The sequence below is a fragment of the Trachemys scripta genome, chromosome 17 (genome assembly GCF_013100865.1).
Source record: "Trachemys scripta elegans isolate TJP31775 chromosome 17, CAS_Tse_1.0, whole genome shotgun sequence".
NCBI classification, from domain to species: Eukaryota; Metazoa; Chordata; order Testudines; family Emydidae; genus Trachemys; species Trachemys scripta.
In genome coordinates, this window is record NC_048314.1 from 26,464,989 (window position 1) to 26,490,939 (window position 25,951).

Genomic DNA, 25,951 nt, shown 5'->3' on the forward strand with positions numbered 1-25,951 from the left:
TAAGTCACTTGTGGCATGTTAGCAGCAGAGTCGTGCATATTTCCATAGAAACAGTGGTAAGAGTGGCAAATAATAGCATTGATGTAATATACTTAGACCTCTGTAAGGAATTTGACTTGATAACACATGATATTTTGATTAACATAGCACACATTAAATGGATTAAAAATGGGCTAACGGACAGGTCTCAAAATGTAATTGTAAATATGGAATCGAGGGGTGTTTCTCTAGTGGGGTTCCACAGGATCAGCTCTTCTTGGCCTTACACTATTAAACATTTTTATCAATGACCTCAAAGAAAACAAAATCATCATTGATAAAGTTTGCAGATGACACAAAAAGTGGGGGAGCAGTAAATAATGAAGAGAGCAGGCCTTTGATACAGAACAACCTGGATCAGTTGGTAAACCGGGCACAGGCAAATAATATGTGTTTTAATAATGCTAAAAGTAAATGTACATATCTAGGAACAAAGAATGCAGGTCATATTTACAGGATGGAGGACTCTATCCTGGAAAGCAATGACTCAAAAAGATTTGGGGCTGTGGTAGATTATCAGCTGAGTTTAAACTCCCATTGTGACACTGTGGCCAAAAGGGTTAATGTTATCCTTGGATGCATAAACAGGGAAATCTTGTGTAGGAGTAGAGAGGTACTATTCCTCTTTTAGGCACACTGGTGTGACTGCTGATGGAATACTGTGCCCAATTCAGTGTTCACAATTCAAGAAGGAAGGATGTTGATAAATTGGTGAGGCTTCAGAGAAGAGCCACAAGAATAATTAAAGGATTGGAAAACATGCCTTATAGTGACAGACTCAAGGAGCTCAATTTATTTAGCTGAGCAACGAGAAGATTACTCACGAAAGCTTATGCCCAAATAAATCTGTTAGTCTTTAAGGTGCCACCAGACTCCTTGTTGTTTTTGTAGATACAGACTAACACGGCTACCCCCGATAGTTAAAACTTTTCAGCAATTAGAAACCTTTGCAGATTCACATTGTCGGAGTTGGTGTCCTGCTTCATGATCCCAGAACCATTCAAAGCAGTTTCAGTGTAGGACTCAAACATACTGACTCACAGTTCCAACTACAGTTATAGAATTGCCTTTATGAGTGTCCTCACTGTTTCATCTATATTAGCTACAGACATTCCACAGAAGCGGGGCACTCTCTCTCTAGAACAGGGGTCGGCAACCTTTCAGAAGTGCTGTGCCGAGTCTTCATTTATTCACTCCGATTTAAGGTTTTGCGTGCCAGTAATGTATTTTAAAGTTTTTAAAAGTTCTCTTTCTATAAGTCTATAATATATAACTAAACTATTGTTGGCATGTAAAGTAAATAAGGTTTTTAAAAAGGTGTTTAAAAAAGGTTTAAGGTATTTAAGAAGCTTCATTTAAAATTAAAGTAAAATGCAGAGCCCCCCAGACAGGTGGCCAGGACCCGGGCAGTGAGAGTACCACTGAAAATCAGCTTGCGTGCCGCCTTCGGCATGCATGCCATAGGTTGCCTACCCCTGCTCTAGAAGCAGTGTAATCAGGGAACGCAAATTCTGTTAAGCAAGCTTTTTTACTCCCTCAAAAATGTTTTCATCCTGCCAAAATGAGTGGATGACGCGGCTCCAGAGTACAAAGAGTAGCACCGAGTAAATATATGAATTGAATTCTAAGTGACAGCCTTACAAATCTTGGCTACGGATACATTGGAAAGAAGCCATGGGAATGTTTACACGTTTGATTGAATGGGTTCTAAATAACCTCTGTGCACTAGAGGTCCTATTGTCTCTGAGGCAGCTTAGGTACAGTTTTATCCAGTTGAATAACCCTTGAACTGATCTTGTATTCCCTATTGGTTTTTATGAGGTACTGATGCCAAAGCTCCTTGAGGAAATGCCTAACATAATGATTAAAAACAGTGATGTTTCATGAATAAGTAAGTGAATGGCTAAATTAGGCACAAAATGGGTCTGAAATGAAGAAACTGACAATTCTGAATTCTTTCCCGCTAGTAAGTAATCAAGTGCTGAGCAAATTGTGGGTTACCTCTTATACATAAAAGTTCAGAAAGATTTCCTATTTATATGCATAGAATTACCTTGTAACACTGGGCCAGTTAAGGTTAAACAATCAACAAGTTCAGTGACCTGTAAGCAACCCTTGAGGACATCTCAAAAGGATATTGCAATGGTAAACAGAGTCTTTCCTTGCAGATAGTTATCAAAGCCATGTTAAGTAGACTAGAATCTAACTCATTTGCCTGTAGTGTTAGAGAATCAAAGAGTAAGTGCCAAATGTATCTGTGTTTACCTGCATCCTATTAGAAATCTAACCATGTGATCTAATTAGCTTGTAGATGCTAAATCCTGTTCCTGTCTTATGCTTCTTTACTGTATTCTATTGACTTGGAGATTAAACGGGGATATTATCATTTAGATGGGACTTCTGGTGTAATAGTATTATTGTCCTAATTTCTCCTCAAAGCTTGTAATTCCACATAGTAAGCCACCTGTGAACTATCTTAATAGTTTGAATGGCTATTGCTAAAAGTATTGTCTGTGAAAGGACCCACTAAATAGAGATCACAAACCATCAGCTCGCTTTCATCAAAGCCCACATGGTGGAGTTGCCTGTCAGTGCCCAACCTACTTCAACTATAAAGGAAGCCTCGGGCCTGATCCTGGCATCTCAGGTCTATTTAAACTTTAACAGGGAAGATCTAAGCCATAGGACAGAGATCTACAGGTAGTTGCCTGGATTATTCTGGAACTTTCATTGAAAAACATCTAACAGACTCTACCCCTGAACTGCCTATTGGACTGTAACCCACTGAACTGATTCCAGAGAGACTTTTACAAGCTAGCAGATAACATCACTGCTATGATCCTGATCTATAAATACTGAAAGTAATTTGTATGTATATTGATCTTTTAACCATTCATAACTCTCTTCTTTCTTTTTCCTTTTATTAATACATCTTAGATTTAGTTATTAAAATTGGCTGTAAGCATATATTTGGGTAAGATCTGAAATATTCATTGCCCTGGGGAGTAATATGTCTGATTCTTTATAATTGGAAGAAAAAACGATTACCTACCTTTCGTAACTGTTGTTCTTTGAGATGTGTTGCTCATGTCCATTCCATTGTAGGTGTGCGCGTGCCCATGGGTGCGGCTGGAGATTTTTGCTTTAGCAGTACCCGTAGGGCTGGCTGTAGCGCCCTCTAGCATGCCACGCCGCGGTATATCAGGCATTGCCAGCCCATGCCCTCTCAATTCCTTTTTGCCAACAACTCTGACAGAAGGGCAGTAGGGCGGGTAATGGAATGGACATGAGCAACCAGGGTGGATAAAAATCAATAATTTTTAAAAAATAAAAAAATATATCCGATATTTTTAATTTAAATCAGATTTTTTTGATAAAATGCTTTTTGAGGAAAAAACTATCAAAAGATAGTTTTAATTAAGATACATTACAGCTCAAAGATATCTCATCATGGAATAGGGATTATAAATTCTAATTCTATAGTCTGAGACAATATATTCATGTAATGTTTAAGAAAAGTTTTGTAAATGAGTTCCAACAGTTCATGGACTAGGGACCCAATCTTATAGGGTTTCAGGGGTTTCTGTATAGATTATTTAGGTTAATCTTTCTATCTACCCAATGGGACTCAGTGCTCAGTCTAGAAGATACCATCAAAGATGCTTAGTTTTGCAGTTCTCAAACTTTGGATTTGTGTCTCCAGAGATAACATGCTTGTTAACAGCAAAAATGTTTTTAAATAAATAATATATAGAGGTGAGAAATAACAGACTTCAACCCTATTGTCCCTCTGCAAATTTGTGTACATAGAGTCAATCCCTTATCTCTCTCTAAAAGTGCAAAGTTCAGAAAGTTCAATTAATAGAAGTTAGTTGGGGGCGGAATAGATCTAGACAAGGAGAAGTAGTCTGGGGATAAATGTGAGAAGGGAGGGACAGGCCATAGAAACAAAAGGGAAACTGTTTGAGCAACATATTCCAGTAATCCTGAGGTCTTTCTGAGTGTAGTCTTCATTGATTTGAGATCTACCATACCATTCTCTCACTAGAAGGGAAAACCTATAATGGTAGCAGACCGTAAAAGAGACCCAGTTTGGGAATAAAAACCATTCAAGAAATATATGTTTGCTGATGATGTTTTAAAGAAACTCACACCAGTGAACTGGTGGAAGTCACTTAAGCACTTGGATTCAAGGACTGTTGAAGTGATAATCTCACTTTTAACAGCAATAGCTTCTTCTGCCGGTGTAAAAAGAATATTTTCTTCCTTTGGACTAATTCATTCCAAATTAAGAAATCATTTGGGACCTGAAAAACCATGAAAGCTTGTTTTTCTTTTCCAGATAATGACAAACAGGAAAATGAAGGTGAAGAAGACAATTGAGTTAGCTACCGAAGCCACTATTTTAAGTTTCTCATGTTGACCTGGCTGACGTAGTTGATTTAATTTTGGGTTTTTTTTTAAATATTTTAGTTAAAAACAATTTTAACAAAAACAAACCTGATTTTAAAAAAACTTGAGTGTTTAACTAAATTCAAAAATTCATATGCTTGTTTTGTTAAAATATGATATGTTTGCTGTTGAAGAAAAAAATCCAGAATACATAATGTTGTTGTTCTAATTAAATAAAACAATTTAAAAGTCTGTCTAGTGATGTTCTCCTCCTAATACAGCATGCCAAGAAATCCTCCAAATATTAATGATTAACCTGTTGAACTGGAGATGGTCACCTCCCAGTGACCACATAAATATCTGCTTCAATTAGCTTTGGTAAATGAAATTACCAAACAATCATTCATTTTCTGATATAGCTGTAAAACTAATCTGAAAAGTTTTCAAAATAAATCACTTTAAAAATGTATAGTGTGTACCTTCTAAAAATGAAACCTACATCTATCTCTCAGTTGTGAAGAATATGTATTAAGGTTATAACAACCAACAAGAATGCACTTTTATGTAGAAATCCATGATTAAATTGAGTCTTCCTGACTAGTGATTTAAATCATGTTTTAAATCAAATCCACCCTGTGAGCAACACATCTCTAAGAACAACAGTTACAAAAGGTAGGTAACCGTTTTTTCTTCTTCGAGTGCTTGCTCATGTCAATTCCATTCTAGGTGACTCGCAAGCCATGTCAATGGAGGCGGGCTCAGAGTTCATAGTCGTGCAGCTTGTAGCACAGCTCTGCCAAAGCCGGCATCGTCTTGCACCTGTCGAGTCAGTGCGTAGTGCGACACGAACGTATGGACGGACAACCAGGTGGTGGTCCAACAGATCTCTTGGATCAGCACCTGTGCCAGGAAGGCTGCCGAAGACGCCTGCGCTCTAGAGGAATGAGCCATCACAATAGCTGGCGGGGGCACTTTCACCAGCTCGTAGCAGTGGCGGATTCACGCTGTAGAAGGCCAGCGCCTGTCTTGATGTCCAGTGTATGCAGCCTATGCTCCTCATCTGATGCGTGAGGCTTCAGACAGAGGACCGGTAAGTAAATGTCCTGGCCCGTGTGGAACTGGGAAACAACCTTGGGCAGAAAAGCCAGATGCGTGCGCAGCTGGACCTTGTAGAAGATCGTATAGGGCAGCTCTGATGTGAGCACCCTGATCTTGGATACCCGCTATGCTGATGTTATGGTGACCAAAAAGATAACCTTCCAGGAAAGGAGCAGGAGGGAGCAGGCAGCTAGGGGTTCAAAAGGAGGGGCCATGAGCTTCGAGAGCACCAGATTCAGGTCCCACGGGGGAACCAGGTCTCGGACGTGTGGGTACAGGTGCTCTAGCCCTTTCAGGAATCATGCCATCATGGGATGGGCAAAGACAGACCTGCCCTGAAGCACAAGGTGAAATGCAGAAATGGCCGCCAGGTGCAACTTGACCACACCGCTTCCCACAATTCCCATTGGCCAGGAACGGCAAACCGCAGCCACTGAGAGTTGCAGGGGGTCGTGCCTGCAGACAGTCAATGTAAACAAAATGTCTCATGGCCTGCCAGTAGAATACCCTGATGGGCCACATGATGAAGGCTACTGACACCTGATCTAGGGGGTGCCTGCTGGGAACGTATACCATTGCTAGCCACGTATGCAGGGGTCGCAGTTGAAACCAGGCATGCCTGATCATGTACGTGCATGCTGCCATGTGGCCCATCAGCCGCAGGCAAGTGTGGGCCATGGTGATGGGATGTATCCTTACATGGGCAATGAGATCCACTATGGCCTGAAAGCGTGCTTCTGGAAGGAAGGCCCTGGCTCTCGTGGAATTGAGAACTGCTCTGATAACGCCGATCCAGCGCATAGAGTTTAACGTCCACTTTTCTGTGTTTATTAACATGTCCAGGTCGTTGCTGGTGGAGCATACCAGATCGAGGCTTCTCCGAATCTGTCCCGGAGAACTTGATGAGCCAGTCGTCAAGGTACGGAGGGATCTGGACCCCCTGAAGTCTGAGATAAGCTGCTATGGGCGCCACGCATTCTATGAACACCCTGGGGGCTGAGGACAGGCCAAAGAGTGGCACCGTGAACTGAAAGCAGCACCCTGCCACTATGAAATGCAGGAACCGTCAGTGTCCTGAGAATATGGAGACATGGAAGTAAGCGTCCTTTAAGTCGAGAGCAGCGTACCAGTCCCCCAGATCCAGAGGGGGATAATGGAGGCCAGGGAGACCATTCAAGAAGTTGAAGTTCCGCAAGATTTGTTTAGGCCACACAGGTCCAGGATGGGTCTGAGGCCTTCCTTGGCCTTCGGGATTAGGAGGTATCGGGAGTAGAACCCTCTTCCTTCCATGGCCCACCTCTACAGCCCCCTCACTGCAGGAGCTTGTCAACCTCCTGAACCAGGAGTAGCTTGTGAGAGGAATTCCTGAAGAGAGATGGGGAAGCACGGGGGGTATCCACAAACTGCGGGGTATAGCCCTGAGCTACTATGCTCAGGACCCAGCGGTCCAAGGTAATCCAGGACCAGGCCAAGCGGTAGGGAGAAAGGCGGTTGAGGAAAGGACGGGCAGGATCTGGCCGGCTGACAGAGGAATCGCTCTCGAGTGCACCCTCAAAATGATCGCTTTTGGCTCCCGGTTGCTTAGTGGATCCGGGCTGGGATGGCGATTGAGAGGAGAAAGGGCAGCGACGGCTAAACCTGATATCCCTTTTCCTTGCAGATTGCTGGGCTTGCCAAGGCCTCGACGGTTGTGGAGGCCGGAATGGCTTTCTGGCAGACTGAGGGATATGCATGCCCAACAAGCGAACGGTAGCATTAGTGTCCTTCCACCCGTGTAGCATGGCGTCTGTTTGATCAGAGAAGAGCCCAACTCCGTCAAAAAGGAGGTCCTGAATTGAGGCCTGCATCTCCTGGGAAAGGCCTGCCGTTTGGAGCCAGGAGCTGCATCACATAACCACAGCCGATTCAACCATCCTCACTGCCGAGTCCGCCACGCCCCATGCCATTTGCAGGGAGCATCTGGCTGCTGCGGTCCCTTCCTTTACCAGGGTACCAAACTCCTGAGCCTGACCCTGAGGAAGGGAGTACTGGAACTTCTGGAGGCTGTCCCAGTGGTTAAAATTTTATCAGCCCAGCAGGGCCTGATGGTTCACCGCTCAGAAATGTAAGCTGCTGTTGAATAAATTTTTCTGCCAAATACATCAAGTTTCTGGCTTCTTTGTTCTTGGGGGTAGAGGTGGTGGGGATCTGCTTGTTCTTCTCATTAGCCACTGACACCACTAGTGAGCTCGGGGAAGGGTGGGTATACAAGTACTCAAAACCTTTGGCCGGCAAAAAGTACTTTTTCTCAGCCCGTTTTGAGGTGGGTGGGATAGAAGATGGGGACTGCCACAGAGCCTTTTAGCAATCTTGAAGTCCCCATCGTATACATGTAGGTCGATCTGGGCAGGCCTGCAGGCTGAGAGAACATTGAAAAGGGAGTCCTCCTGCTCAGCCACCTCCTGCACTTCCAGCTCCAAGTTCTCGGCCACCTGCCTGAGAATGGCTTGGTGTTCTTTAAAGTCATCCGGGGGGCTGGCCCTGGAAGGTTCTGTAACCTCCTTGTCCGGGGAAGAGGAGGAGGCCCTTGCCACTGGTGAAGGCGCTGAGGGCTTGGCAGCCACTGGAAAGGGAGGTTTAGGGGTGGGCACCGGATCCTCCACCTCGACCTTGGAGCGAGCTTCCAGTCCCGGTGCCAGTGGAGCAGTCGGTCTTCGCTCTGACGCAGCCACTGATGAGGGGCATCGTCATCACTGGAATGCCCCATGCTCCCCATTATGGCCACTGGCCTTGCTGCCACTGCGGTGCCGTGGACGGCAGAGCAGTTTTTGATGCCAAGTCCCGTTACGGAGACCAGAGCAATGGGCTGAACTGGGCTTCTGCACCAGAAGAACCACTCTCCAGCAACTAGGGAGGAACCGTCGACGCCTCGGTCTGCTTGCTGGTCATGGCTACCAGTGAGCGCCATAAGTGACCGATGGCTATACCAGGGAGAACCAGTGCCGGGAGATTGGCATGGGGGGGAACAGTGCTGCAGAGACTGGTAACACGAGGGGGAGCAGTCCCATGGTGCCGGTGACCGGGACTGACATCTAGACACACATTGGCAATAGGGCGAACAGTGTCAGTCATAATATGGGGAGTGTCAACCCCACACTGGTGAATAACATCTGGGAAGAGAGTTTTGGCAACCTGCGGCACAGTTGCGACCTGCCACGGGATTGCTTGTCTGGCGACCTCTGTGTTGTCCTGCTCCCGGAGGGGTCTTAACGGCTGGCTTACCCTCTTGAGGACCTTAGCCTGGTCCTGTGGAACCGGAGATGTCATAGGAGCAGGTGGAGACCAGTGCTCTCTCTGCACCTGGGTTTGGGATGCAACAGTACAGGTAGGATGGTGGGCCCCATACCGCTCAAAGTCAGTGACGGACCTTTAAGAGGGCTAAGAGCCCCAGCCACGGAGGCACGCTCACGCTGCTCCACAGAGGGTTGGTGGACAGGCCCAGTCCCTCTACCAGATGACCCCTGGGCCTCCCTGCTCAGTGCCAGCGAGAGCTTCTTCGCTTTCTTCTTTAGCGCCGGCAACAGCAAACAGTGCCGAGAGGAGCCGGGTGACAGTGGTGCACTGCACACAGAGGCCAAACTACTCGGTACGGCCTGCATAGAGGGCTTGGAAGCTGGGTGGAGAGCAGACTCTACCAGGAGAGTCCTAAGGCAAATGTCCTTCTCCTTCTGGGTGCGAGGCTGAAAATTCTTAGAGATCCAGCAACGCTCCATGATGTGTGATTCCCCCAAGCATTTAAGGCAACTCTCGTGGGGGACACTCATAGGCATAGGCCTGCCACAGATCGAGCAGGGCTTAAACCCGGGAGGTTGAGGCATGCCCCACGTGGGGAAAAGTCCCCACTGGGACCCTAACTATAAGCTAACTATGCACTTAACAACTACTTAACACGAACTATAATCGAACAAAGGCCCAAAGGCATGAAGTCCAATGGGAAAAACCACTAGCTCTTGACAAGCAAGAGAGGCGCTCCGACTGACCACCACGGGCGGTAAGAAGGAACTGAGAGGACGTGGGCCAGCAGCACCTGATATACCATGTCATGGGCGCAGCACACTAGAGGGCACTACAGCCAGCCCTATGGGTACCACTAAGGCAAAAATCTCCAACGGCCAGGCACATGGGCTCACACACACCTAGAATGGAATTGACATGAGCAAGCACTCGAAGAAGAACTTGATTTATGGTGAATAGGGTTTTAATAACATCTCACTATACATAAGACCAGGACTAAGGAAGCAAGGTAACCTAGGGGGAAGAAAGCTCCATGTTCCAGCTCCATGTTCCAAACCACATAATGAAGCAAAAGGACTCTGGACAATCCAAGGATCTCTGAACCCAACCTGGAGTGGTTAGAAAACAGAGGCAGGGAAATGTGAGTAGGGTTTGTTTTGTATAATTTGTACACTCTCTTGTGCTTTATATGATTAAGGAAAAGAGCAAATGCGTTAGACTTGTGAAGAATTTAACATACACAGACACTTTGCACAACTACAGCATGCCTCTGGAGACAAACTATTAAATCAGAAACTTCACATTTTTGGGGTAGAGTTCTGAGAGCGTGTGTTTAAGTTCAAGGGAGTCTAAGGGTCAATGCTGGGCCCAGAGGGACTAGGTAGTTAGACAGTGGGTCCCAGCTCTCAGAAGGCGGTGCTAGATAGAAAGTCTGTACCCCAAGAGTGTGCCTAGGAACCCCAAGATTGGGGCAGTATCTGGATTTCATTCAGACTCCAGAGAGTTAAAACTCTCCAGGATCCAGAGGTTTGGATTCCCCACACAGAAGTCTGTGGATGTCCAGCAAGGGGCAGTTGGCCAGAAATGTGACAGAATGGTAGAAGCATTTGGGATCAATATGGCAGCATGTGAATCTTCTTAAAATACTTTTGCAAAGGCCTACACATATTTCTGCTCTTAAACTGAAAGCCAGGAGCACGTCTGTTAGCTTATTTTGGATAAAAGTTAAATCAAGCATAAATTACTAACCGCTCATGAAATAGCAACTTCTGAGCTTCTGCTCAATAAAGTCTATTTGCTGGTGGTCAGAAGAAATCAGAGTTAGTGAAGGGATGGTCTAGACAGTATTTGGTCCTGCCATGCGGGCAGGGGACTGGACTCGATGACCTCTCGAGGTCCCTTCCAGTCCTAGAATCTATGAATCTATAAGGCAGGATGGGGCACCCACTCCAAACTGGGGCCCAGGAGCGGTCCTTTTTTTCCTGCTAATATTTGCCTTGTTCACAGCTGCACCACACTGGTGACTCATAGTACTTAAGTAATAAGCTCAGGTCTCCCTCCTCCTTTGTTATTTGTAACTAAAAACCCCATAGTTTATAGCAGAAACTTCTGTTACTAGTCCCTAAGTGCACAAACTTATACTTTGTACTATAAAATTTCATCCTATTTCAATTACTCCAGTCCTCTAGGTCATCCAGTTCTTCCTGTACAATATTCTGATCCTCCTCTCTATTGACAACACTTTCCAAGTTTGTGCCATCACCAAATTTCAGTAGCACATGCCTGCTTTTTGTGCCAACATCATAAAATTATTTTAAAAGATTAGTTCCAAGACCGATCCTTGAGGAACTCCACCAGTAACCTCCCAGCAGTCTGACAGATCTCCTTTCAGTACAACCAGTTGTTCTCTCCCCTTTAGCCAGTTCCCTACCCATTTTACAATTCTTGTATTAATCCCCATCTTCTCCATCTTAACTACTAATTTCCCAGATTATATGGTATCAAATGCTCTGCTTAAATACAGTTAGGGAAATGCAGTAGATCTAATCTCATCAAACAAACACATCAAGTTAGTCTGGCATGATCTACTTTTGGTAAAGCCATGTTGAATTTCATACAATTTTCCATTTAACTCCATGTATTTAATTATTATTTCCTTTAAGAAGCCCTCCAGTAGATTTCCACAAGCTTAAACCATATACAAAGCTTTACAAGTTAATAAAAAATAAATCCTATAAAAAAAGAGATATCAGGTTACTTTGACAGGATTACAATTTGGTTAATAAAGGTAACAGTGTTCAGGTAATATACTTAAACTTCTGTAAGGCATTAGACTGGGTACCACACAACTTTTTGAATAAAAAACTTGAACAATACAAAATCAACAGGGCACACATTAAATGGATTAAAAACTAAAACTGATAGGTCTCAAAATGTAACTGTAAAGAGGGAATCATCATTGAGCAGGTGTGTTTCTCGAGGAGATAAATGAATTTATGTTTGTGAAACACTCAAATACTACAGTGACAAGTCACAGAAAAGCTATGAGAAAATTAATAATTCTGTATTTAAAGCAAATTTTGAACAGCATGCAGTAAATAACATATGGGGACACATATTGATTAGGATTAAATACTCAATAAACTGCTCACTCAGTGAGCCCCATCCACCCTGTGCACTAAATGAGGCAGAGGTTCTGTGGAAAAATAATATGTCTTCATATAATTAAAAATCTGTATCAAAATGCATATACACAAGGGAGACCATATTAAAGTGGCATATGCAACCTTAATATTGGCATTTTCTAGCTTCTGACTGCTTTTGTTGACTCTGCAACTTAATGGTCTTTCAATGTATTTTCTGTATGTAATACTCAATGTGTAAGCAGTATACGGCCAACACTGAGCACTTTTGAAAATCCCACCGCTAATTTGTTATTAAAAGTTGTGAAAGAGGGTCTGGGGACCTATCCAGAATTCACGACAAAAGGAAAAAACCTGCCTCTCAGAGGTTTAACAAAAGGCTTGACCAAAAATAGATACCAACAGACAACATGGTCTCTGAAAGGTAGGTTTTGAAGTATTTTGTTAGGCCTCTGAAAGGGAAGCTAATCATCACTAATGAGTCACTCTTCTGCAGGATAAGGCATGTTCATGTACATATATGTTCCCCCATTTTGTGTGCGCACACGTGTGTATAGTTATATCTGATAAAAATTGGTTTGGAAAGCAGGGATCATTTCCTTGGGTTAGGTGGTGTGGGGAAGAGAGGCTGAGGGAGGAAGGGAGACCTTTATTTCTGGACAACAAGTGATGCTGACAGGCTCATCAGAGGAGTCAGAGACTGGATTGCTTTCACAGAAGGTAAGCTATTCACTTGCTTTTTTTCTCTGCAACTAAGAAAAAAAAGCTGAATCTAGTTTAGTGTATGAGAAGTATAAATCTAAATATGTTAGGCAAGCCATTTTTTAAAAACTCCATTTTCTCTCTGTTTATAATAAATATTGGTTTTGTTAGAGTGCTGTTGTCTTGATAATTCCATCCAGATTTCCCTGGAGAAAAGAAAAACCTGTAACCTCTAAGGGGAGGTGCTGAATGGTAGGATTTCTGGAACCTACATACCCAACTCAGTTATGGGCACAGATGGAGGCATCCTATCCCAATGAACGGTGTTGTCGTTAGCCTGCAGTGAGCCAACACAAGGACACAGCACAAAGGCCATCTCTTTATTCCAGTGTTCACTTGAGTGGGGAACAAATATTGTGAGAGAGAGACAGAGATCTATATCTATCTCACAATATATATACACACGCACACATATATTAAAGCTGTCAAGCGATTAAAAAAATTAGTCGCGATTAATCGCACAATTAAAAAATTAGTCACGAATAATCGCACTGTTAAACAATCATAGAATACCATTTATTTAAATAGTTTTGGATTTTTTTTTTACATTTTCAAATATATTGATTTCAATTATAACAGACTACAAAGTATACAGTGCTCACTTTATATTTAGTTTTGATTACAAATATTTGCACTGTAAAAAACAAAAGAAATAGTATTTTTCAATTCACCTAATACAAGTACTGTAGTGCAATCTCTTTATCATGAAAGTTGAACTTACAAATGTAGACATATGTACAAAAAATAACTTCATTAAAAAATAAAGCAGTGTAAAACTTTAGAGCCTACAAGTCCACTCAGTCCTATTTCTTGTTCATCCAATCGCTCAGACAAACAAACAAGTTTGTTTACATTTGCAGGAGTTAATGCTGCCCGCTTCTTGTTCACATCACCTGAAAGTGAGAACTTGTTTTCTCATGGCACTGTTGTAGTCGGCATCGCAAGTTATTTACATGCCAGATGCGCTAAAGATTCATATGTCCCTTCATAATTCAACCACCATTCCAGAGGACATGTGTCCATGCTGATGACGGGTTCAGCTCAATAACAATCCAAAGCAGTGTGGACTGATGCATGTGCATTTTCATCATCTGGGTCAGATGCCACCAGCAGGAGGTTGATTTTCTTTTTTGGAGGGTTCGGATTCTGTAGTTTCCACGTCGGAGTGTTGCTCTTTTACAGCTTCTGGAAGCATGCTCCACATCTCATCCCTCTCAGATTTTGGAAGGCACTTCAGATTCTTAAACCTTGGGTTGAGTGCTGTAGCTATCTTTAGAAATCTCAGATTAGTACCTTCTTTGCGTTTTGTCAAATCTGCAGCAAAAGTGCTCTTAAAATGAACATGTGCTTAGTCATCATCCGAGACTACCATAACATGAAATATATGGCAGAATATGGGTAAAATAGAGCCGGAGACAAACAATTCTCCTATAAGCAGTTCAGTCACTAATTTAATTAGTGCATTATTTCTTTAACAAATGTCATCAGCATGGAAGCACATCCTCTGGAATGGTGGCTGATGCATGAAGAGGCATACAAATGTTTAGCGTATCTGGCATGTAAATACCTTGCAATGACAGCTACAAAAGTCCCATGCAAACACCTGTTCTCACTTTCTGGTGACATTGTAAATAAGAAGTGGGCAGCATTATCTCCCATAAATGTAAACAAAATTATTTGTCTTAGCGATTGGCAGAATGAGAAGTAAGACTGAGTGGACTTGTAGGCTCTGAAGTTTTGCATTGTTTTGTTTTTGAGTGCAATTTTGTAACAAAAAAGTCTACATTTGCAAGTTGCACTTTCATGATAAAGAGACTGCACTACAGTACTTGTGTGAGGTGAATTGAAAAATATGGTTTCTTTTGTTTATCATTTTTACAGTGCAAATATTTGTAACAAAAATAATAATATAAAGTGAGCAGTGTACACTTTGTATTCTCTGTTGTAACTGACATCAATATATTTGAAAACATAGAAGAACATCCAAAAATATTTAATACATTTCAATTGTTATTCTATTGTTTACCAATGTGATTAAAACTGCGATTAATCACAATTAATTTTTTTGAGTTAATCGCATAAGTTAACTATAATTAATCAACAGCCCTAATAGATAGATAGATAGATTTAGGAGGTGGAAGGAATCTGATTTTTAAATGAGCAGCATGTTATTCTAAATATAGTACATGTACTCAGAAATACTGTATTGGATGCATATTAAAATCCGATGTATACATATAAGTAATTTATTCTCTGAACATATTAAGGAGGAATCAAGCTGATCACTAGAGTTCTTCAGCCTATGTCTATAAGGATTTCTAAATAATAAATAAGAAAACAATTAAAATCAGGTACAAGAAGATTATTTTGGTTATAATTTGCCTTTACTTCCCTTCCTACTTCAATTGATTTCTTTTTCATTCATTTTTTGGATCATTAAAAACTGCTTTTTATAAATTCATGTATTCATAGATTTAAGGCCAGAAGGGACCAGTCCAACCTACCACATAACTTACGACATACATTTTCATCAAGTTATTACTGCATCAAGCTCAATAAGTTGTGATTGAACTAGAGTATATCAATCAACTGTAAAAGTTGTTTTGACTATTTAAACATTTTATGAAATTGTAGCTCACGAGACTCTTAAATCAGACTTGCCAAATTTCCATGATGACATCCAGACTAAAGCCTATTTAATATGTATGTTATTTAAGTAACTAATAAATTTGGAGATGTGTGGTGCGTATGTACAGAAAGGCAGTGTGTGCTGCATTTAGAGTAGAGGACTGGGAGTCAAGGGTGCTGGGCTCCATTTCCAGCTCTGCCAATGACTCACTGTGCAGCCTAGAGCAAGTCACTTCTCCTCTATACCTCAGTTTACTCATCAACAAAATTGATATACTACTATTTACCTCAGAAGAATTTTGTGAGAACAAATGCTTATAAGTAACTGGATTAAAATACAATATGCAAACCGTGATCAGATAAGGACGAGAACGCATATAAGTAAAAACACCAGCAGCTGCTTGTGCCTTGTCTTCACAAAATCTCCTGTTATTGCTACCAATGATGTAGATGCTCCAGTGGTAATTTAGGGAGAAATTCTAGGGTAGATCAGGCTTTGTTGCACTAAGGGTGGAAATCCCCAGCAGAAAATAAAATTGTTCAAGCAGTGAACAGGCTCAGGGAAAAAAAGCATTGATTCAATATTTTGTTTTTAAAAGCCTGAAGAATTACAGGGATTTTAATAAGGGGAAAAGTTAAACCACATTTCATGACAGCCGAAATTGTCCCCTCAATTTCAGCTCCATGTCTGCTCCATGTCTGCCATTATTTAACATTAAAACTTAATGTTAGGGAAACTGATATTTACTAAGTAGAAAAGATCGAAAAAATATGACTGAAGCTACGATTTTGTCATACACAATTTAGTCCATTTCATAGCACAGGTGCTGGGAAAAAAATCCACAGTCAAGTTCATAGCAGAGGGTTGTGGGAAAAGGCATGTTGAAGAGCAGCCCAGCCCAGCCCAGCGAGGAGGGAAGGCTCCCAGAGGGGTGTTGGAGAGCAAGCCAACCCCGGAGAAGAGGGGAGACTAGAGAGCAAGTCCACCCCACAAAGGAGGGGAGGCCTCAGGGGACTGGAAGGACAGAAGAGCAAACCCACTCCACTCTCATCTCACAATGGCAGCTCCTGTCCCATGGGCTGGACCCGTCTCCCTGCTCCAAGCATTGTAATTCTGCGCATTAGGTTGCCACTCCACTCAGGTTTGGCACATCCGCCCCGTCTTCATCTACAGATGAGAAGACATGCCAAACCTGAGTGGCGCTGTCACCACATGGGCCAGGTTGCAGTGCCCAGAGCAGGGAACTGGGGCCACAGGAGTGACCACTGTGGGGGGGTCACAAACTTTATTAAAATTCACAATTACTGTGAACACCATCACCTCATCACCAAAACAGTAGCCAGAGTTATGATTGTGACAGAAGAAAATTTAGCTTCTACCCATATGTGATACCACAAGTAGATTTTTCCAAAATGTCAAACAGATAAAGAATAAACAAACCAAAAATTAAGGCCACTTGTCCTAATTTACTGTACTTTTTACTGTATGAATAAAAAAATTGCACATAGTTTTTCAAATAATAACCTACATACTTTCAGTGGGGTGCAAACTGTCTGTTGAGCAGACAACAGTTCATTTGCCCTCTTATGATTATTTCTTTTATTATTAATCACCAGAGAGAATACCTTGAATTAGTATAGAAAATACGTGGGGGTGTGTGTGTGTGTGTGTGTGTGTGTGTTTATAAAAATCTGATCCTTGGTCTTCTCACAATTGTACTGCTGAACAATAATTTACCAGTGTACACAATCGGCATACTTATCAATTAATACACTTTCTACTACCGTGAAATCACAGTGCTATCTAATAAAATATTCCAGATTCCTTCCTATATTAAGAGTAAAAATACAGGTTCTCCCTCTTCCCCTCCCCTCAGTTTCCCTGTATCAACTTAGACAATTTCATTCTAGCTATCTATAGCCAATGACAGTGTTTCAATAACTGGTACACTGTTAATTTATGCAGTATCCAAGTTCTTCCTTCATTAAGAAGTAAAAATGTTCACTTCATGCCTAGATTTGAAGAAAAATCTTAAACAAAATAAATTAGCATGGATTTTTTGGGCAAAGATTTTTCAATAATAAAATTATACCTCCATTTTTAACGTCAGCCTCTCCACCCCACCCCACTAATAAACAAACATACACAAAATATCAATCAGTTATAAAAAAAACATAGTGCTGCTCTTTTGTCAACCTCCAATTAATATCAACAAAATAGGCTTTTGGAGTGGGGGGGGAATGCTAGATACACACTATTTTTCAACAGAGAAGATTTAGATTAGAGTGAAAGGTCTGCAAGCAAAGATATTAAATATCCACTTCAAAATAGATTTAAGACATTATAATTTTCAAACTCAACCTAAGAACCTTATTTTTCCAGGCTATTTGTGATGCTTTTGTGATATTTCACCTGCACATAAACAAAAACAGATTCCCACAAGCTCTGCATTACAAGCTGCTAAAATTCAAATCAACTGAGAATCATGGAATGGTCTATACAAACTTACCAGCTCCACAGATCCATAATGCTTTCTACTGAACTCTCCACGTCTACAGCCCAAGTCTTCGGAGACAGAGCTGGAACAGAAATGCTTCATCAGTAGACATAGTTAACTGGCCCTAAAGCTCCTGCAATACTCAGCTACCATTGACAAAAATCATTCCTGCTGAACAAGGTTTGCGGTGCATAAGCTCATCACTGCAGGGAACCCTCCTTACAACATGCACAACCTCTAGCAGCCATTGCAGTCTAGCTTTCATATTACCCTGAAAGAGAATGAAATGCCTGAGCTTGTTCGGAAGAAAAAAAACATTATTAAATTAAATATTTAGTCATTATGTGATCAACTGAGAGCTCCAGGGTGGATGGTGATTATAAATTGCATTTGAGATCTCTGCCTAACCTAAGGGAAAAGAAACCCTGCAGTAAACTTATCGCATAGAACAGGACAGCCTACATGAGCTATATTTGCTGACACGTGGTATGCTGTAATTAACTTTCTTATAGGAGAAAGTCTTTATTTATCCTAAATACTCATAGAAAAGAAAAATACAATGATTTTACTTCTGAAGTTTTTAAAAAAACAATAATTAGTTTATAGTTTCCTCCTCCTCTAGGCTTTAGTGACAAAAATAAAATTCTCATTCAGAATAATTGGAAGTCTAGCCCCAAGTTAAATGTGTGCGGGTGCATACATGTACATTCAAACAGTTATTTCATATGTGTATAATGTATATCAATTTATGGGTTTGGTATACCTAGAACAAGTGGCAAATACATTTTTCTCTCTCAATACCTATAGTACACTTTGGTCCCACATATATAGTGGTGATATCCATGTTAGAAATACCATCTAAAAAAGGCAAGGCTGTAATTTTGTATAAAACTTTGACTGCCTGACCTGCACTCTGTCTACTAGTCAATCTCCCCAGCACTTTTTCTGACAACCCAAACCTACCACTAGCTTCCAACAGTCACTACTATTATATAGATTTTTTCAACTTGCTACAAAAATATTTTCCTCAAAAAATTGCTTTGATGTAACATGGGCAACAGTCAGTCACATACCAAGAACAGATATCCTTTTAGATATCTTTGGAAATATCAATGGTAGAAACTGCCGCTTTAACTGTATGGAAGGAGAGTTTCTTAGCTTTCAGTAAGACTCGGAGCACTTGCTTCAGCCCTACAGAAACCAAAGGTACCAAGATTTAAAATTACAATTTTTAATATAGAAAAGCTATTTTTGGTTGTATTTACAGGTATTTAAAATGCCTTAGTTATTATTTTCTTTTCTTTTGACTTCTGTGTGGTTGGACTCAAGGCAGCATAAATTTAGGTGGAAAAATACAAATGAAACAGCTCTAAGAAAAATTTTTAAACTTGCCAAAATAATTCTAAAATACTTTCTCTCAAACCTAAGGATTATACAGAAAATACAATGAAGCATTACTGGTACTCATTTGAGATGACCTGCATTACACGATTATAAGCTGCTGATGGATAGAGTTGCCATCCCAAAGTCATGCCAACACAACTTTCACATTACACCACTCCATCATGTAGTCTATATCTATTCATCCACCACCTACTTATATAAATCACTCACACACACACACACACACACACACACACCCCAGACAGAAAAAGAAAACGCTAAATTCTTTAGTTAAGTATGGAAAACTGGATAAGAGAACTGAGTTCTGTGGACATAATTCAGATCTTGGATAGGATTTTCAAAAACACCTACATCATGTTTGAAAGTGAGATTTACACACTTTTAAAATGTTTACCACTTACCACACAAATGAATATAAACAGATTATCCCACATGCAATGATTATACTGTATTATATTACATATAACTAAGGCTTTAAAATAAATTACAGTAGATTCCACTTTATAGCAATACTGATAATAGCAACTTCCAATTACTGGCAATACACTGTCAGGAACCAATCCCATCCCATTATGAATGTTAATAGGACTCAGTTACTGGCAATAGGCATGCCGCTTATTAGCAACTTTTTTAGAGTAGAGTTCCTATCTGCAATCAGTTTCCTGGCTCTAAGAACACAGCTCAACACTTCTGCTGCATACCATAGCCTCCAAATGCTTGGACCTATCTTTCACCAATAAAGTTTGGGTTCTGGAGCCCCTATGTGAGCCCAGTGCTAAGCAAGCGCATGTAGCCAAAAAATTTGGTATCTCAAAGTCAAGTGTTTGACCGATTCTGAAGAACAGCCCTAACATTTTACAGGAGCATAGAAGCAGCACAAACCAAGGCTGCAAGCATCAACACAATGGAAAGGAGGCAGATGTCCGTGAAACCCTGTAACTCTGGTTTCAGCATAAGCTTGGCCAAGGTGCTCAACTCTCCAAACCAAAGCAGAAATAAAGCTAGTCAGCTGGCAGCAGAGCAGGGGAAGGAGTTCAACCCTTCAGATGGCTGGCTCATTCAATGGAAAGCCCAGCACATTGTCGTTCAACAAAAAGAGCATAGCGAGAAACAAGACACTGATCTTCTGGTGACTACTGAATGGAGGATGGACACCTTACCCAGCATTCTAAAGAAGTTCCAGCCGCATGACATCTTGAGTGCTGATGAACCTGGTCTCTTCTACTGGGCTTTCCCGACAGAGGCTGTAGCATGATGAAAGAAGGGTTTGCAAGAGGGGGAAGAAAAAAAAATAAAGCTATGGATCACATTTCATTGGTGTGTTGTGCAAACAGGGATGGAATGGAGAAATCCTATCTTATGGTGGTTGAAAAGAGCAAGTGGCCTCATTGTTTCCCAAGGACCACTCAAAGCTGCCATGATCTACCAAAGCTCTGCAAATGCCTGGATGCAAATTTGTTGTTTGAAGAATGGCTAAATTGCCCGGCTCATTCACTTAACGTAGAGCTATCACACATCATGTTAAAATTCTTCCCTCCAAACACAACCTTAGTCATGCACCCAATGCACATGAGTATCATTAAAAACTTCAACGGTCTCTACTGTGATCATCTTACTGCACGCATCATCTCTTGATGCTGACCCACACTTATAAGATTTGGATGTTGACAAAGAACAATTCTGATTGATGTATTTCATCTTGTTAAGAAGTCATGGGCCATTGTTCTCCCCAAGACTGTTGCAAACCCTCCCTTGCTAAAGCAGTTTTCAACAGCAACAGAAAGTGCTGGCTTGGTAGACATAATGTGATGGCCAATGCATCAGTTCCGGAAACTTTAAAAGCACATGAATTTGAGGCCATTGTTGAATATGACAGTCATTTGCAGACAGAAGGTGAGCTCATTGGTGCAGAATTTCTAGAGACAGTAGTGGCTGTGAAGCACCAACAGGCTGCTGAGCCACAAGACAATAGTCCATTGGATGATGAACCTGAAGAGCTTTCGCTTATAGAACAGCTACGTGCAGTGGACATTTTCCACAAGATATGATAGAATCATGGCTTTGAGAATGGCTATGAGACTGCATGCAAGACTGAAGGATTTACAAGTGGAGGTGGCCAACCATAAAAAGCAGACAGACAAATTTTGTTCTTGAAAACTTTTATTTTACATTTTAAACAAAAAATGCTTTACTCTGTGTGACACACGAGGAGCACTAACTGTAAGTATGTACTGTTCATCTTACCAAGACATTATACTATAAATGTTGTGTGTGTGTTCTTTGGTGCTTTTGAAAAAACTTTTTTGTTATAAAATTGTCAGGCACTACAGTCTTTGTGACTCATAGCAAGATGAGATTTCTAAAGTTTGCTCAAAGCTTCATGGTAAGCTATATAATGTATCCATTTCTGTGTGTCACGTTTGGTTTTCTTCTTGAGAACATTGTATCAAACTAAAAGTTAATGAAAAATTTCACTTTGCAATGTATCCTTGTTCCACACTAGCATTTCTATGTATCCCCATGAAAACAGAGCCTTCCACTTATTGGTAACTTCCAAATAATAGCAACTTTTTTCTGAAAACTGAGAGGTTTCTAATATGCAGAATCTACTGTATTTTATTTGGCAATTCAAACAATAAAACATGAAATGTTGGCCTTGGGTGTTTTGTCACCATTTCCTAAAACAGAACAATGTTTTTTTTTTCACAAATTTAAGATTTTAGCTTTTGATTGGCTATAAAATGCACTTGGATTTGATTGCAGATCATTTCCTGGAGATCTCAGTGAAATAACTTCAAGGTAATAACATCCCACATATCTGTCTGAAGTACTTATGTGTGACAGAGAGAAGTACTATTATCCCCATTTTACCTGAGGTACCTATCAGTTTGCCCAAGATCATAGGAACTATGTGGTAGGGCAGGGAATTGAACCCAGGTCTTCCAAGTCCTAAGCTAGCACCCTTACCTCTGCCATTTGACCTAATGTGTACTATTTGCATTGCAGTAGTACTGCTGTATGGCTATTGATCTCAAAGGCCTAAGGAGTTAAACGTGTTATAAACTCTTTCACTGTCCAACACTGAACAGAGATAGATAGGTTTGGGGTTAGTTTTAAATAGTTTGGGGTTTACTCTGTTACTTGGCAAAACACCCAAAATCATTCATTCAAACTAAATATATACTGATTAAACAAAACAAAACAAAAAACAAAACAAAAAAGAAGGAACAAGAAATTAAAACAAGCATTTATATTGAAACTGAGTGATTATGCAAAAGACATTTCAGACCTTACCAAAGTCTCTCTCCTTTTGGAGTCAAAGTATCAGACTCTCCCATTTTCAGAACAACTTTTCTCTGATGAAAAAAGGAAAAAGTTAATTTTACTTTCAATCCTAATGTGAAGGAGATTCACTTGTCCTGTTCTTAAGAAACAGACTCAAGGTGGAGGAGAAACAGGATAGAAAAGGAAACACTGGACCACTGGTTAGTTACAAGTGGATGCTTTGGCTGGCAAGTCAACCACGACACCTGCTCTTTAAAACTTGATTAGTTATGATCTGGTCAGGGCCATCATCTGGCTGGATCCTTAGACAAGGCAGTAATGATGAATGCAGTATAGCTGACTTCAGGATTTGATGAAAAGCCAAGAGAGTAAGGGTACGTCTATACCCAGCCGCTAATTCGGCAGCTGGCAATCGAACTTCTGGGTTCAACTTATCGCGTCTTGTCTGGACGCGATAAGTCGAACTCGGAAGTGCTCGCCGTCGACCGCGGTATTCCAGCTAGACGAGAGGAGTACCGCGGAGTCGACGGGGGGAGCCTGCCTGCCGCGTGTGGACCGAGGTAAGATCGAACTAAGGTACTTCGAACTTCAGCTACGTTATTCACGTAGCTGAAGTTGCGTACCTTAGTTCGATTTGGGGGATTAGTGTAGACCAAGCCTAAGATAGGACAGGAGGAAAGAAACAGAGGGGGAAGAAAACACAGCAAGGGAAGGGAATACAATATAGGATCTTACAAGCTTTTTGTAGTGCTGGTAATTAGCTATCTCCACTGGAGGTCTGAGGACTGGATGCCATGATAATCTGATGATTTTCAGCACTTACAGATGAAAACAAAATTCCTTAAACAAGAGCAAGGCCAACCAGCATTCGTCTCAGGAGGAAAGTCTTTTAGATGAGCCAAGATTAGTTGCAAAGCTGGCAGAGGAGCTGAGGGAAGATTGTTTCCCCTTCAAAATCTCTCTTTAAGAGCCACAAAAAGTAGTAAAAGTGGGTGGCATATATTATCCTCGTTATTTTGTCAATCAATTAAATCAATTTCCGTAAGCCAAAATTGGGAGAAGTAACTTTGTTCCCACATTTTCTTGTTTATCAAGTATGATCTCCCCATAGTCGTTGACTTATATCAATAGGTCATTTTGTTTGGACAGACAGTTTTTCTGTCTGGTTTCCTTGCACCTATTATAATATTCACTGTCGTAAACAACTTAACCTATTTTTCATGGTTATTGTAACATCTTATGAACTTTCATATACCTTTTACCACTGAGCTTAGGGTATCTTTCCAGGTGCAATAATCACAACAGTACCTCAACGCCCCAATCAGCAGAACACACCATTGTTCTGGTCCTTGTGCAATCATATAAGTAGACAATTCCTGTCCCAAAGAGCTTATAATCTATTTAAGACAAGAAAAATAATGATTACTAAGAGCAGGACAACAAGAGGGAGAAATTAGAAAGGGAGAGAGTAATTATGAGATCCTGCATCTACATAGGCTGCAACTGTCTGTCCCATCCAGAGAGTCCACTCTGGTCTGTGTGGTTGCTACAGGAGGCTCAGTGAGGCTGGCAAGCACACTCAGTGCAGATGGAATCTTCAGATATTTTAGTAGCAAGCCTGTGGTTTATAACTTGGCCAAATCTGAATGGATTTTCACAGGAACAGCAAAAGGCACCTCCCTAATCCTAGGACAACCCCCTGCCAAATTTCGGGTTCCTGCTCCCAATCCACAAGGCACAAGAGCTCCTTAAAAACTGGTCAAGAAAATGAATTATTGTTAAAACTACCTATTTTTCTCTGACTATTTTTGACTATGGCTGAATTGTTTTTGCTGAGGAAAAAAAAACATGTGAGGCAGAGTCCAGACATGGAAAGAGTCAACCTGAGTTATTTAAACTTTGGAAAAGTTATAAACAATTGAAAATACAGTGTTCTAATGGGAAATGTTATGTAACATTAACAGGGTTCAGAGACAGCAACCCATATTTTATATATATATATAATCATCGATCCCTATTGGCTCTCTACCTAGCCACTATCGACAATTTCCTATAGACTTCATTATAGAAGTGAGTGTTGAAATTGGGCTGTCAGGCCTCTACCCTAAGACTGTATTACATGCATAAGAGGATGGTATGGAAGAAAGCATGTAGATGCTTGTGCAAGTAATGGACAGTTGAGATTTGCATCATTAGTGGATCACTGATGTGAGAATATATATAGCAAATGGATAAGGAGTGGAAGCAGTGTGAAGGTCCTTGTAGGTTCAGGCAAACTTGAATTTAACGTGGTAGAAATGGGAGAGTCAATGGAGGGATTCAGAGAGATTGTGATCAGAGGAACAGCTAAGCAAGATGATGTTAGTAGTTAGGTACTGAATGGACTGGAGGGGGTGATATGGATGTGGGGAGCTCAAAGGAGAAGCGGTTGCACTGATTAATTCAGTAGAGGATAAATGCTTGGAAAAGAGTTTAGTTACATGGAGAGAGAAAAAAGCCAGATCTTATAGATGTTATAGAGGAAGAAGTGGCAAGATTTGGACATGGCCTAGATCGGTGGAGCAAGAAAGAGAGGAGTCAAAGATGGATGGAGTAAATAAGACCCTTTTCTAATTCTTGACATGGTGGACATCTCCCTTATATTCTCTCATACACACTTCAAGTCCCAGCCTCCTCCCCTCACTCATGTCATCCAGCCTTCCACAGCTTCCCAGGACGGGGGAGAATAGTACAAATGGGGGAAGGGAGTTCTTGTGGCTATCAAAAGTGAGAGGGAGAACAACTAGGAAAGATTTTTTCATTTTTACTGCTCCTTTCATTTTGCAGCTCGACGGAAGTTGTGGCAGAAGGAGTGAAGGGAAGAAATAGTCCTTCATACCTTCACTGATTCCATCCATGTGGGAGAGGAAAATTTGATGTAATCTCTGCTTGTTTATTTCTGCCAAAAAGTAACTGTTGGGCTCTTATTCAATAAACTATCTCTGGGCATTGATAGTCAAACTAATTAATGTCAAATCTCTAATTCCCTTTAATGGGAAAGGTTATCAAGAAGGTAGGGGGGCAGAGTCCTTAGATTTCTTTGACCATGATCGATATAGTTTTAAACCCGGGTATTGTATGGAGACTACAGAGGGTTAATAGGCAGCAGGTTTAAAACAAATAAAAGGAAGTATTTTTTCCACACAACACACAGTCAACCTGTGGAACTCCTTGCCAGAGGATGTTGTGAAGGCCAAGACTATAACAGGGTTCAAAAAAGAACTAGATAAATTAATGGAGAATAGGTCCATCAATGGCTATTATCCAGGATGGGCAAGGATAGTGTCCCTAGCCTGTTTGACAGAAGCTGGGAATGGGCGACAGAGGACGGATCACTTGATGATTACCTGTTATGTTCATTCCCTCTGGGGCACCTCGCATTGGCCACTG

At 41.2% G+C, this 25,951-nt stretch overlaps 1 protein-coding gene across 16 annotated transcripts in view; it reads right to left on the bottom strand.

Annotated features, from left to right (window-relative positions):
* The window catches only part of GARNL3 (GTPase activating Rap/RanGAP domain like 3), a 236,060-nt gene that overhangs the window by 144,338 nt on the left and 65,771 nt on the right, over window positions 1-25,951 (bottom strand). For 11 of the 16 annotated variants that reach the window (XR_004643325.1, XR_004643326.1, XR_004643327.1 and 8 more), the window contains exons 2-3: window positions 22,532-22,593; window positions 17,846-17,915 (exon numbers count right to left, since the gene is read on the bottom strand). Coding sequence is in view for 13 of the 16 variants with exons in the window: in XM_034752047.1 (XP_034607938.1) it covers window positions 17,846-17,915; window positions 22,532-22,593 (132 nt within the window). In the remaining 3 variants the exon portion in view is untranslated. Of the gene's footprint in view, window positions 1-17,845; window positions 17,916-22,531; window positions 22,594-23,257; window positions 23,745-23,777; window positions 25,710-25,951 lie in introns of those variants that run through there. The other 5 variants (XM_034752053.1, XM_034752048.1, XM_034752054.1 and 2 more) reach the window with 5 other exon arrangements.